Raw genomic sequence first — 13,795 nt, 5'->3', positions numbered from 1 at the left:
CCCCGTTGCACGCCCACTCGTTGCACGCCCGCTCGTTGCACGCCCAGCCCCGCTGCACGCCCAGTGCAAGCCCCGCCCCCCGCCCCGGTGCCCCGCCCCCCGCCCCGCCCCCCGGCCGATCTCTCCCGTCCGGCGAGGCGGGGCGTGGCCTCGGGGGCGGGAGGGGGCGTGGCCTCGGGGGCGGGGGGTGTGGGCGGTGCTAGGGTTGGGCTCGGGGGCGGGGTTGGAAGAGCCGGGCGGGGAGGAGGGGGCGGGGCTTAGGGCGGGGCGGCCGGTGGCGCTCGCGCTGCGGCCCGGCTGCGGCAGCGGCGGCGGAGCGAGGCCCGGCCCGGTCCGGTCCGGTCCGGTCCGGTTCGGTTCGGTTCTGTCCGGTTCGGTCCGGTTTTAGCCGGTCCGGCGTCTCCTCAGCGTCCCGCCATGGCGCTGCTGCGGGCGGCCGCGCTTCCCGCTGAGGGGTCTCCGGCCTGGCTGCCCACCCACGTCCAGGTGACGGTGGTGAGGGCCCGCGGGTTGCGGTGCAAGGGCGGCGGCAAGCCGGGCACCAGCGACGCCTACACCATCATCCAGCTGGGCCGCGAAAAATACAGCACCTCGGTAGCCGAGAAGAGCACCGGTAACCCCGAATGGCGGGAGGAGTGCGCCTTCGAGCTGCCCCCCGAGCTGGGTGCCCCGGCGGGCCCGGCCCGCGGTTCCCTGGTGCTCACCGTCATGCACCGGGCCCTGGTGGGCATGGACCGTTTCCTGGGCCAGGCCTTGGTGCCCCTGGAACCCGCCCTGCAGCAGGGCCGCGCGCCCGACGAGCGGTGAGTGGGTCCCGCCGGGCATCGTCCGACACCCGTGGGGGCAGAGCAGGGGAGGCCTCCGGGATGGGTGCCGCGGGGGTCCCCGCGTGGCCCGGGTTGGGTGCCACGGGGGTCCCCGTGTGGCCCGGGATGGGTGCCGTGGGGTCCCCGTGTGGCCCGGGATGGGTGCCACGGGGGTCCCTGCGTGGCCCAGGTTGGGTGCTGCAGGGTCCCCGCGTGGCCCGCGATGGGCGTCACGGATCTGCGTGAGCCCCAGGAAGGGCGTCGCAGCGGTTGGGGTATAATGCAATGCCCCAGGAAGGGCATCGCAGGAGGTAGGGTGTGGTAAGGTCCATGCGTGCCCCAGGAAAGGGGTTTGTAGGATGTAGGGTGTCACCGTGTCCCTGCGTGCCCTAAGAAGGGTGCTGCTGGTGACAGGGAATCGCGGGGACCACGCGTGCCACGGGAAAGGGCACTGCAGGATGTAGGGTGTGGTAGGGTCCGTGCATGCCCCAGGAAGGGCGTTGCGGGAGTTGGGGCATCACGGGGGCTGTGGACGCCCGAGGGAGGGTGTCACAGGGAGTAGGGTGTCATGGGATCCAGGCATGCCCCAGGAGGGGCTTTGCGGGAGGTCATCCACCGTCACAGGGGTTGTGCGTGCCCCGAGAAGGGTGTCACGGGGGATGGGGAATCGTGGGGTTCATGCGTGCCCTGGGAAGGGTGTCACAGAGGATGGGGTGGCATGGGGTCCGTGTATGACCCAGGAAGGGCATTGTAGGATACAGGGGATCGCACGGCCCGTGGATGCTCCAGGAAGGGCATCACGGGGGGTGGGACATCACGTGTGCTCCGGGAAGGGTGTTGTGGAGGATGGGGTGTCTCAGGGTCCTGCTATCGCCCCTGGAAGGGAATCGTGCGGGACAAGGCATCGCAGGATCCTTCTTCCCCCTGGGCAGGGAGACCCAGGGGACAGGATGCCATGAGGTCCCTCCGCATCCCGGGAGTATCCCCCTGGGGTCTGTCACTCCTGGGAAGCTGTGGCACATGTGCATGCAGTGTTTTGTCCTTCTGATGGCTGCGGTGGCTTTGCAGCCCCCATCGGCTTGGTGGGGCTGTCAGCGTGACCTGGTTTGCCGTGGTGCTGCTGCAGGAGGGTCCCCCCGTTTACGGAACCAAACCCCAGCCCGGTGTTGCCTCCAGCATAAATCCCTGCATGTGTGGGAATCTGCTGTTCTTCCTCCTTCCCCCAGAAGGGTTTAAAACAATAATAATGTTTTCAAGCCTTTGCCAGGCAGAGAAATGCAGGAATGTGGATAAAATTCCTTTAGCGAAGAAGTTTTTTGAGCTTTGCTCCACGCAGACCTGGCTGGGCTGCTGTGCACCACCGGGAGCGTCCCCGCTGCTCGCTGGCTCTCTGGACCCCAGGAATTCAGCTGGCTCGCTGCCCAAAGCTGCAGGCTTGGAGAGGAGCCTCCCTCGCCCTCCTAGCCAGGGCAGGGCCGGGGAGGCGGCGGAGGGAGTGCCGGGGCTTGGCAAATGGTGCAGCCTCGCTCTCGGAGAGTGGTATTAGCTTGAAGAGGGGTCGGAAAAACTTTTCCCGTGGAGAAATGCGGCTCGTTTGCATCTGCAGCCTGTGGAGACTCCTGCTTGCCCTAAAATGGGAGTGTGGGCGCAGAGGAAAAGTGACTAACCCCGGAGTTAGTGTCTGAGTGTTTCCCCCCCGGCGTTTATTTTGCTTTTATTAGCGCTGCCTGGAGAATGGGCGGTGTCGGAGGAGCTGGATCTGAATTCTTCGGGCCTAATTCAAACCAGCATCATGCACAGACTTCAGAGCGAGTGAACCGATCCACGGCCTTTCGGGCGTGCTGGGAGAGACGTGTTGTTTTAGCACGGGAGGATGTGAAATAACTTTCCGTCCTCTTTGCGGTTTTGGGTAGCGAGCCCTGCGCTGGGAGCCAGGGTAGGAGCTGTGTCTCGAGGAAAGCTGTGCTCCTGTTGGCAGAAGTTTACAAAACTCTGCAAAGCTGGGGGCCCAGCAACAGTTCCACGAAGGTTTCGGGAGGCTGAGCCTGTGGTCTCGTCTCAAAGGTCTCGGCGTCAGAGGCCGTTAATCCCACGGGTGCAATGTCCAACGTGGCAGGACCCTGTGCTGCCTGTCACAGCTGTCGGTCGCCCCGGTGGCACCATTACTGCAGCCCAAGGAGGGCATCTGGGCTGCGAGGCAGGAGATCCCTCGGACAGGATTTTTCTGGCTGTCTCCCTCCCTTCCTGTAGCTTCACTTGCATAAGGCAAATTAACTTCCCCTTGCACCGTTCAGGATCGCGAGAGCTTTTAAGGCTCTTTATCTTTGCGCGTGGCCCCTGCTGATGGAAGTGAGCACAGAAAACATACGGAGAGCTCTCACCCTGCGCCCTGAGCATCTTCGTTTGCTCGAACCCCTGAGCTGGAAGGTGTCTTGAAGGCGGGTGGCAGGTCAGCAGTGTGGAAGGGGCTGCACTTTTTTTTGGAGGGGAGTCCCGAGTGATGGAGCTTGTCTAGCTGGGTGGGAGAAGGGCTGGGAGGAGCCCTGGGGGTCTGGCTCTGCAAGCTGCCTAAGCTTCCAACCAACTTCTGACATCTGGTTTGGCCCCATTGCAAACAACTTTGTTTAGGAGGAAATTTTAGTCCCAGATTAAAAAATAGCAAAATAAACACAGGCTCCCTGCCTCCGGGACTGCACAGCAGAGCGCACCCAGGCCTGTGCAGCAGAGATAACTGTTGGCCTCCAAGTGGGGGACGGATGAGTTGAGTCTCTGCCATACACTCGTTTTTAGGACCCCATCTGCGGTCCTCGCTCCTGAGCATAAAAATGCTGCCAGCTGGAATGGGACCCCGCTTAAAAAAAAGGCCTCAATTGTCAGCGTGTTGACCTTGTTCTCATTTTCCTGCTGATTTTTGTTGCACGGAAACTTTACCGGTGATGATTTTTATACTTGTTTTCAGCTTGATGGAAAATGTTCCGTCAAACTTGGACTCTTCTCCAGGAACGAGCCATCAACCAGCGTCCGGGGGTGTTTATGAGCTGTCTTGTTCAGCCGAACATCTCGGTTGGTCGTTTCAGTGTTTTGCCTGGGGGAAAATCAACTCTTGGAGTTGCATAAGAGCAGCCTGAGAGCTCTCATGGCCTTTTTGGGCATCCCAAGGCTTGTCCCACACTCAGCCAACTCCAAGGCTTGGGGTTGGCAAGCGAAGCAACAGTGCCGAGCATCATTTCTCCCTTTCCACTTGAGCCGTGTAGTGCTGTTATTTTTCACCCGTGCCTTTTACTGCTCTGCTGAGCCCGATGTGTGTCTCTGGATGCAGTACCTTTCTGCATAAAAAAAATTTCTGTGCCGTGGCCCTGCCTGGGCAGGATGCTCCTGGTCCTCACCTCTCCCCCCCTGTGACCTGGTCCATGCAGCTCTCTGTCCTGCCTCGGTTTTTGGGAGCCCAATGCCCAGCTCTGTTGGCAGGATGAGACTGTGCAATAAAGTGCTTGCGTGCTGGCATGGTGGCCATCACCATGTCCGACCATAACGGTCTGTCGGTGGGTCCTTGAGCGCTGCTGGCTCGGCACAGGCATGCAGAGAGATGTGGTTGTTCAGCGGGGTGGTCGCTCCCTCCAAAACAAGGGCTCAGCCCAGCAGAAGCGGGGTTTTTTGTGCACTCACAAGGCAGCTATCGCTTCTGCTTCCTGACATCCAGGAAATGCTGTTGCAGTCCCCTGCGGGGGCTCATCCTGCCTTCCCTGCGGCACGGCAGCGAGCTGGGGAGCGTCACCTTCTTGTCCATCCCTGTCAGCAGAGCATCTGGGAATGGTGGAAGCGCTTCCAGTTGCAGCGAGGCAAGAGCTTCGATCCGACACCCGTCAGGCTGTTTTCCACTTGGCCAGTGTGGTCCGTTGGGTGGGTGGCATGGCGGAGGCTTGGCGTTGGGGAGGACAAGAGGTGCACAGTAATGCCTGCAGGGTTGGACCTTGGACCTCGGACCTTGCTGCATGGGGGCCTGAAAGGGCCTTGATTTTGCTCTGTGGGCTGTGGGGAGGGGCAGTGGCCACCCAAGGTTTCCTGGGTTGGGTAAAGAAAAAACGTAATTGTCGTTACCTCCTTTCTCCCCCTCTGAAATCTGATTTTCATTTGCTTTCTTCCCCTAAGACCTCACAGCCCCTTGCAAATGGGAAAGGTTAAAGCCGTGAGCCTTCCATGGCGAAGCTCTGCAAACACCCGGCTGCTGGAGCTCGGTCTCCGGAGAGCAAAATTCAGGGCTTTGCAGCACTGGGATCCTGTGGGTAAGGGGACAGTAAGTGTAGCAGAGGAGTCGTGATTCCTGGCTCTGGTATTTTCCTGCAGTGACTTGCAGTTGCTTGCTGGCTGCTGCCTTGGACGGGGAGCGAGTGGCCTTTGGTGTCTCTGCAACAGGGAGCTTCTCTTGCGGAGTTGCTACCTGTGAAAAATTAGCTCAGCTCCAAATTCCCCAAAGCTCTCCCTGCCACAGTTCCCTTTATTTGTTCCCGTCACTCCCCAGCTGCGGAGGCGCTGGGGCCGGTCGCTCGGAGCAGTCTGGGCTTGTGTGCAGCCCTTCGCCCGGGCAGAAGGAACGAGACACTCTCCTTCTTGCTCTCCATCAGCAAAGCAGGTACAAAACCTTTCCTCTGGGTGCTAAAACTTTTCTAGCTGAAGTCCTTGAGGCCCCCACTGCTTCTCTCCTCCGTGTCTTGATGGAGCTCAGTTCTGGGGCAAGGCTCGTTCAGTGGAAAAGGGATGGGGATTTCCTTGGGCTTGGGGGGAAGATATTGCGGACAGAGGCCAAGATGGCTGGCAGAGCCGGTTGGAGAAGGAGCTTGTCAGCCTCGTCGCTGCCTGCAGCTGCATGGCTTGGTCTGGGGAGGGAGAAGCAGCACGGCTGGGGAGAAGGAACGGGCTGAGGCAGAAGTGGCTCAGGGGGACATAGCTCTGAATTTGCTTTGGCCCCAGGGTGATTGAGAAGCCCTCCAGAAGGTCACATCATTGCCTGATGATGTGTGCTGCCCACCTGTGCAGCAGCAAAACAGCATTGGGACCTCAGAGGGGTGAGAAGCACCCTCAGGGTCAAGGGATAGTCCCCGAATCCCTGCTGGGGCTCCCTCGCTGTCTCTTGGTTCTTCCCGAGCTAAGCCCCGAGCCAGGCACGTTTCCCTTCCCCTTGCGGGTTGTACCCATCACATCCCCTCCTTGCTGTGGCGAGAGCAGATGGGTAACGTGCTTTCTGTGGTACTGTCCTCATGTTTCCCCTGGGCACGGACCCGCTCTCATCTCCTCTGCCAACCCCTCTGGACCACTGTCAGCCCGTGGCGTGCTTGTGGCCGTCGCCCTCCCTTGTTAAATTAAAATCAGTGGAGATCATTAGTAGCAGAGCACGCGCTGTGGCCTGCGGGCTCTTGGCTGTGGCATCTCTCTGATGTGGTGGTTTATGCTCGTTGCCGTTCCCACCATGGCCTTGGCTCTTGGCTGTATCTCCTAGGGGAGATTTTTGCACCCAGGGTCAGAGCTCCCTTTCTGCTCCCTATCGCTGCAGCGGTGTCCTCCGCACATCTGTCCTTAAGCCTAGGAGAGAAGACCTTGCAGCGGGGTGGAGAGGAAATAGCTGCTCCATGATAGTTTGGGGATGGAAAGTTTTAATATGAGGGCAAACAGAGCCCTCTTCCTCAGAGGCTGTGATCAGAGGTGCCCGGCAAGGCTCCTGAAGGTCTTTGGGGTGGTGGAGAATAGCAGCTGTGATTAAATCCTTGTTTTGGGGCTGGAAAGGCAGCTCTGAGGGGTTGTTCTGTCTCAGCCAAGCCAGGAAGTGCCCTGCTGTGTTGAAACACTGCCGAGCAGGGGGAGGAGAGGGTTAGTCCTGACAAAAATCAGGTTGAGATGCTTTTGGTGCTGCTGGAGGCAAGGCTGGGCAGGAGGCAGCCAGGCCTTGGGATAGGATCCTTTGTGGCCAGCTTGTCCCAGGCAAGCGTTTGCCTCTAGGTGGGAGCCCAGGGGAGAGTGTCAGGGCACTGCGGTGGAGTGATGCTGCTTACAAAATGGTGGCAGGGCTTAAGTTTGCTCCTACCTGCCCAGTTAACCCCATTTTCACCCAGTTGCCAATGCCGGTTTAAGGGGTTGAAGGCCCTTGCTCTGTTCTGCGCCAGGAAGGCTCTGCTTTTGTTGTTTTTTAAAAGATATTTGAGCAGTTTGATCTCAGCTTTGCAAGTCTGGCATATTGGGTTTGGACTGTCGGTGGCTAAGGGCACTGGCCCATCACCATCCATCATATTAAAACCCAAAAAGCTGCAGATTCAGGCTTCTTTCTCTGTTTCATGCTAATCTTTAGAGCCCTAAGTGCCTCCAGCTGTCTTTTTCCCTTAGCAGCTGCCGAAAAACCTGCAGCCAGCCCAGAAAATGCCTTGAACCTGTTGGTACAAAGCTCCAGACACGGGTGGAGCTGGTGCTATTGCATATGCCAAGTTCAGCTAGCGCTCGTGCCATGCTTCAGGAGCCTCACTGCCTCGGCTCATCTTTCCAAGGTGACTCCCTCCCTTCCCCCTGGGGCCTGCCAAAATATTTCTTGCCAGTTCTTCCTCTCCAGTGATCCGGAAGGCAGGGTGGGCTCTGGTCTCCACTCCCCTTGCCCTCCAAGGGGCTGTGTTGTCATTCTGGGCTGAGCTGGATGGCTCAAAGGCAGCGTCTGCATCAGGAGAGGAGTTTTTGGGGAATGCTCTTCGTTGTTCCTGGGGGAATCTGCTTGATGGTAGCATTGCCCCAGAGGAGAACATCTGTGGGCGCACTAAGCTGCTCCCCGGCAGCATGGTCCCTTGGAGCGATGTGTCACGACTCGGGGGTCTGCTGGAGACACCCCCCTTCTTTGTCACTGTCACCGGAGGGAGAGCATCTGTTGGGGTGGAGAGCATGTCCACACTGTGGCTGCTGCCAGGGCAGAGTCTAGACCCGGTTATTCTGCCCGTCTGCTGTAGCCGGCTCATGAATGCACTTAGGTAGGTGTCCACATGAAGGGAAAATGGGCTCCTTGCCCCCAGTAACCCCGTGGGCCCCAGGTGCTCTGGCGTCATCTCTCCTGTTGAAATCCTCTTGCTCTGGACGCTGCTCCATTGCAGGCCTGCCGGCACGGGCTGCTGCATCTGCATGGATGCTGCATGGGGCTTTCTTGACAATTGGAGTCCAAAAAAGACCTTGCATCCTTTCTGCATGAGGTCTGTCAAATGAAAATGGCTTTTAAACCTTTGCTGCCGCCTCTCTTCCTGACCTGGGGCTTGTTGGAGCCTGTGCTTGGCAAAGACGTGCAAATAACTGCCATGGGAATTTGCTTGCTTTGTCAGAAGGTTGGCTGGGGACACGGGGTTTGGGTTTCCAGTGGGATGGCCTTTCCAGCCTGGGCTGGGGGTTTGGGCACCCTGTCCCCGGAGCAGCATCCCGTGGCCTCGCTAGCTCTGCATTTCCAGCATATGAGTCTCTTTGCTGGCAAGTCCGCTGAGGGTAAAGGTGTGTGTAATTAGAGCAATTTGCTGCTGGGTTTACGATTTGTTCCTTTTTCCCTTTTTTCCCCCTTTTTCACGTGCGTGACTCATGCCCGAGAGCGGGTTGCAGTGTCTGTTGATGCGATGAATGAACAATCAATATGTGACCTGTTGCTGCAGTGGGTGTAGCTGGTATTTTAAGCTGCATGAAGCCCTTAGGATTGGTTTCCCCTTTGGAGGACAGGCGCTGCGTTCCCAAGTCTTGTGTTGCCTCTAGGTACTAGGTTCTCCGTGCAAGCCCTGTTGTGCTGGTCTTCCCACTTGGAAGTGGAAAACAATTCATAGCAAAAACGTGTTTCTCCCTGCCCATTCCGTGCACGTTGAGTTGTGCATTAAGTAGCTTCCCAGAAGCAAGTGCACCAGATGAGCCTGCGGAGCAGCTCCTCGGTGTCGGTCGTGCTTTGCAATCCTGCAAAGTCAGCTTGGGGCTTGGTTTTTTTTTAACTTTTCTTTGTGCCCTTGGTTTCTTGTGCAGCGGGTCAGCAGATCACCAACGCTGCGTTCTCTCCCATCCTCGCATGGGGGCCCTTGTCCATCAGCCTCACTATGTCCGGGCAGCGCTGGCCGACAGTTCAGGTCATTTGGTGACCACAAATGTGGTTTATTGGCTTGTTTGCAACTTGGAGGATGCAAATCTTGGACGCTCTGGAGCGTAAGCGGATAAATATAGCTGAAGAGATCACTTTCTGTCTCCTGTTATTACTATCTCCTCTTCATTCATAAATGTTTCATGCTCTGTTTTACAGCTCCTTAAATCTTCCCTCCCTTCTTCCTACCTGTCCATCCTGTGCTAGAGAGGGGAAGGCCTCTGATCTTCTTAGCCTAAATTGATTTGCGATGAAGTTACCCACCCTTGCTGTCATGCCAGCACTGTCGTGGTGGTTGATAGCTCTTCTCCATCCCTGGTGTCTACCGTGCTCCTGAAACCACCCCCCTTCATGGCATCACACACCCCTGCTTGCCTCTGCCAGCCGGCACAGAGGCCCTAGGGGCAGATTTGGGGGCAGTGGGGTCCCTGGGCAGCCATCCTCTGTCTCCTCTGGGTACAGGGTCAAGAAAACTGTGTCTGGAGGCTCTGCAGGTCTGGGCTACCCCAGTCCCCCCATAGCCAAGGGGAGGTGCAAGGTGGCAGGCTCCTGTGAGGCACTGCTCCGGCTGGGATGCAGGAGCGAGGATGCTCAGGACCTTGCCAGGATGGACCTTGTGCATGGAGCACTCGGGTGCTGCAGGATACGTGCATGGAGCACCAGCTCCATAGCACAGCCTGGGTGTTGCACCAGGCATGCCAGTAACCTGTAGATGCAAGCAGGGCTGGTTTTTTTTTTTTCCTGGTTTTCATCATGCCTTGGAGGTTTTGCAAGCTGTTCCCTGCCATCGAGACCCACTGGAGTGACAAAATCTCTGTTCCTGGCTTGCAAGTCGTTGGATGAGCCCTTCAGCAGGGCATGGATATGGCAGAGCATGGATGGCTTCTCTGTCCTGGGGCAAGTGCGAGGCGGTGGTGGGATTTTCTCATGCGGGTTCCCAGTTGTCCCGTGCTCCTGCATTGGCTGTGGTAACACATCACTTGGAGCACCAGCACCGTGCCTGAAGCTCCATCCTGTTGCACCCCTCACCACACATGGCTCCTGCTTTTTGTTTCTAATGTCCCATTACCCAGCACTCTCCTGAGCACCTGAGTTGGTTGTGTCAAAGCTGGAACCTATTAGAGGAGCAGGGTTGAGTTGCTTCATTAGCAGTGAGCTGTATTATCTAACGAGCTGTGGGGGGCTGGTTTGTTCAAATTTGTTTTCGAGCACTTCTTGGAGGAACGTTTGGAGAGATGAACTTCTTCCCACCTCAGCCGCTTGAGCCCTTTCTTCTCTATCCGCGGGGGAATCAGCCTGTGTTTATTTTCGATCTGTGCTTTTAGCAGCTTAGAGTGATCACCTTGCAAAATAGGCCATCCAAAACCAACACGAAAATGAACCTACGCTGCAGAAAAGCTTCCCAGCACCGGCGGAGGAAGCTGTGTCAAAAACACGAAGCCAGACAAAAAGCACAAAACTCCCCAGGGTTGGGTTGTTTTCCACCCTGCACTTCCCTTCTCGTGTAGGTGAGCTTCCTCCTGGCCCGATGTGATGTGCGTGTTTCCGCAGGGCTGCTTCAGCTCTCTTCTCGCTGAAATGCCTCTTCGCTGCCTGTGCCGTGCCTATCGAGGGGGGTCGTGCCAGGAGGAGTCGTGCCCCTTCCGCCAACATTTGTGTTTTCCCCGGATTGCCTCTTCTACGCTCTGTCCTGCTCTGTCGCTGTAGGGGCCCAAGTTGTCTTTAATTAAAGACTCGGGGCTCTTCTCATAAGCCAGGCTGACCTTGTTGCAGGGATGAATCAGCAGTAAATGACAGGCTAGTGCGGTCAGGGAAGAGGCATTGGCTCCTCTTTGGGCTGTCTCTTGGTCCGTACTGCAGTTCAGGTGGCTAAGTTGTGCAGGGCAGGAGCGTTTCTGCTCAGTTTAAGGCAAACCTCGACCACCCTGACAACGCTGAGTGGTTTTGGGAGGCTTTTGGGAAGCACCTGATGGCTGAAGCGCTCTAGAAGCACTTCAGAAACACTCCAGCTGTGCATCCTTCCCTGCGTGCATCTGTGAACACCACTAGTAGCTAAGGGGCTTAACCACCCAAGGAAGCTCTCTTGAGCTCACTGCTAGTAAAGTACTGGGACCAGTCTGAGAGTGAAACTGGAGAACCATTGCTGAAGGTACCCAGGGTGCATTGGGTAGGTCTGTTGGGGTGAGGTAGGTTGATGGGGATCTCTTGGGGACCCCAGCCGGACCCATGGGAGAGCAAAGATGGTCCTCCTTGGAAGGACCCACGTCCTCCCTGAAAGTAGGGCAGGATGGTGTCCTGATGGTGTGTCGTGGTTTAACCCCAGCCAGCAACTAAGCACCACGCAGCCGCTCCCTCACTCCCCCCCCCACTCAGTGGGATGGGGGAGAAAATCGGGAAAAAGAAGCAAAACCCACGGGTTGAGATAAGAACAGTTTAATAGAACAGAAAAGAAGAAACAAATAATGATAATGATAACACTAATAAAATGACAACAGCAATAATGAAAGGATTGGAATGTACAAATGATGCGCAGTACAATTGCTCACTACCCGCCGACCGGCACCCAGCTAGTCCCCGAACGGTGATTCCCCGCCCCCACTTCCCAGTTCCTATACTGGATGGGACGTCATATGGTATGGAATACCCCGTTGGCCAGTTTGGGTCAGGTGCCCTGGCTGTGTCCTGTGCCAACTTCTTGTGCCCCTCCAGCTTTCTCGCTGGCTGGGCATGAGAAGATGAAAAGTCCTTCACTTTAGACTAAACACTACTAGCAGCAACTGAAAACATCAGTGTTATCAACATTCTTCTCATACTGAACTCAAAACATAGCACTGTACCAGCTACTAGGAAGACAGTTAACTCTATCCCAGCTGAAACTAGGACATGGTGCACATGGCATCTCTGAGAGTCCTGTTGTGTGCGCTCTCCTGCTCTCCTGATCTCGTCCCTGGCGTCGCTGGGATTTCTGCCCTGTGTGATGTTGCATGCGACTGTAGTAATTCTGAACTAACGAAATGAGCTTGGATCACCCCCGGGCTTCGGGATGCTGACCCACAAAGCTGCTGACAGGATGGGGGCTTTGGCTTTGTGCTTGGTTTTGTGCTGAAGGAGTTGCTTGATCAGGAGTGGGACATGGAAGGGACAAGGTGTCAGAAAGCCTCTGATCGTGGTCAGCGTTGCCTTTCTGTTAAGGGTTGGCTCTGTGTCCTCCTGGTCATCCCAGCAGCTTGTCTCCTTATTCTGGGAGGTGCTGGGGCAGCCCAGGCAGAGCAGGTGTCTCATAAACCCAAACAAGTTTTCTCATCGGCAGGGAGAAAATAAATTTTCCCCCTGTAGCTCTGATACCCAATGCAAGGTTTCTAGGAGCGGGGGCTCCCCGTGCCCCACGTAAATGGTCACTTGCAGCCCAACAGAGGGCAAAGAGCAGAGGAGGGGAGACAGTGCAAACCAGGTGCTGACCCCAAGCAAATCCATCCTGTTAGCATCCTCCACGGTGTTGCTTTCCCTCCGTAACAAACAGCTCCTACGCTCTTGTGTCCGTGCCAAGGTGTTTTTTCCTTTTGCTCAGCACTAGCTGGCTTTCCGGTATGGGATGCTGCTGGAGGATGAGGGAAAGCACGTGTTTTTTGGGGGCCTGGAGATACAGCAGCGCTTTGTGTTCTGCTCTCCGTGCCTCCTGTGCCGCTCCAATAGATCCTGGCAACAGCAAATGTAAAAATAGATGCCAGGCGCTTTCTGCCTTTCCTCCCAAACCTGCCTTTTGGCAGCCGTGCTGCGTGGCTCGCCGTTCTCCTTGACTCTCAGTGGAGGCGAGTGGGAGGAGAGAGGAGCCTTTGCACAGGAAAGGGTTTTACTGAAACTGTCTGGAGGCAGTTTGGATGTGCTGATTAAACACGGTGACCTAAATGAGCATGCACAGCCATGTAGGGGGGCTGGGGAGCCCTCCGCCATACATCAATGCTCGCAAGCAGCGTTACGGCGGCGGGATTTGAGCTTGCAAACCCCCGGCGCGCGTCTCGCTTCCCAGGAGCTGCCGGAGAGCTCGCAGGGGCCTCCGGCTGCTTCCCCTTTCTGGGGCGTCTGCGGGGAGTTTTCTGTTTGAGGTTTCCTCTCCTGTCCCTGTGTGCTGGGGCAGCTTGCGGCTTCCTTCCCCCTGCAGAGATCCCCGGGGCCTGGGTGCCCGCTTGACCCTTCCTTGCCACGGCATCCGTGGACGGCAGATCCTGGGGTGATGCTGGGAGAAGCCCTTTGCCTTTGGGGGGATGCATGCCCAGCACAGTGCAATGCTGCAAGCAGGCACCCGATGCACAGAGGCACTGGACCCGTTGGGCGTAAGAGGGAAGAATATAGGGGTTTTTTTAGGAAAAGCTAATTGCTTGAACCTGCAGCTCGTGTCTTCAGGCTGGCTTGAGCTGCGTTCCCTGGATGTGTCGCGTTGGAGATGTCTCTGAGCAAGCTTGGCTCTCCGTGCAGCCAGGGCCCGTGTCTTAGCAGAAGCATTGCCTTGCAGTGGAGGTGGGCAGTAACTGATGGGTGGAAAGGAGCAGTTCTCCACGGAGCAGAAGGGCATTGATATGGGATGAGCAGGCTGGGAAGCAGCGGGTTTCGTCCTCCGCTCCGTGTTCAGGGGGAGACCCGTTTCCAGCTGTAGGGAGCAAGGGAAGAAGCACAGGCTCAGGCACCAAGCACGTCTCCTTAGCTAGGAGCAATCCTGCTCCTGATTACCACCAGCTCTGGCACTGGGACAAGACAGCCTGTTTAATTTAACATTTATTTAACTAGCAAAGTCTCTGTCAGGCTGTGACCCCCAGCAAACCTTACTAAGAACAGCACCCTGGGAGTAGATGGCCAGAGATGGGTGGCT

The 13,795-nt window shown here is 57.0% G+C and overlaps 1 protein-coding gene across 7 annotated transcripts in view; it reads left to right on the top strand.

Annotated features, from left to right (window-relative positions):
• Nucleotides 1-280: 280 nt before the first annotated feature.
• RAB11FIP5 (RAB11 family interacting protein 5) overlaps nt 281-13,795 on the top strand; it is a 43,582-nt gene continuing 30,067 nt past the window's right edge. For 3 of the 7 annotated variants that reach the window (XR_003922777.2, XM_030009792.2, XM_041121448.1), the window contains exon 1: nt 281-803. Coding sequence is in view for 6 of the 7 variants with exons in the window: in XM_030009792.2 (XP_029865652.1) it covers nt 418-803 (386 nt within the window). In the remaining variant the exon portion in view is untranslated. The remainder of the gene's footprint in view (nt 804-13,795) is intronic. The other 4 variants (XM_030009815.2, XM_030009806.2, XM_030009830.2 and 1 more) reach the window with 2 other exon arrangements.

Source organism: Aquila chrysaetos, chromosome 1, assembly GCF_900496995.4.
Source record: "Aquila chrysaetos chrysaetos chromosome 1, bAquChr1.4, whole genome shotgun sequence".
Taxonomy (NCBI): Eukaryota; Metazoa; Chordata; class Aves; order Accipitriformes; family Accipitridae; genus Aquila; species Aquila chrysaetos.
This window is presented reverse-complemented; position numbering and strand designations above follow the sequence as displayed.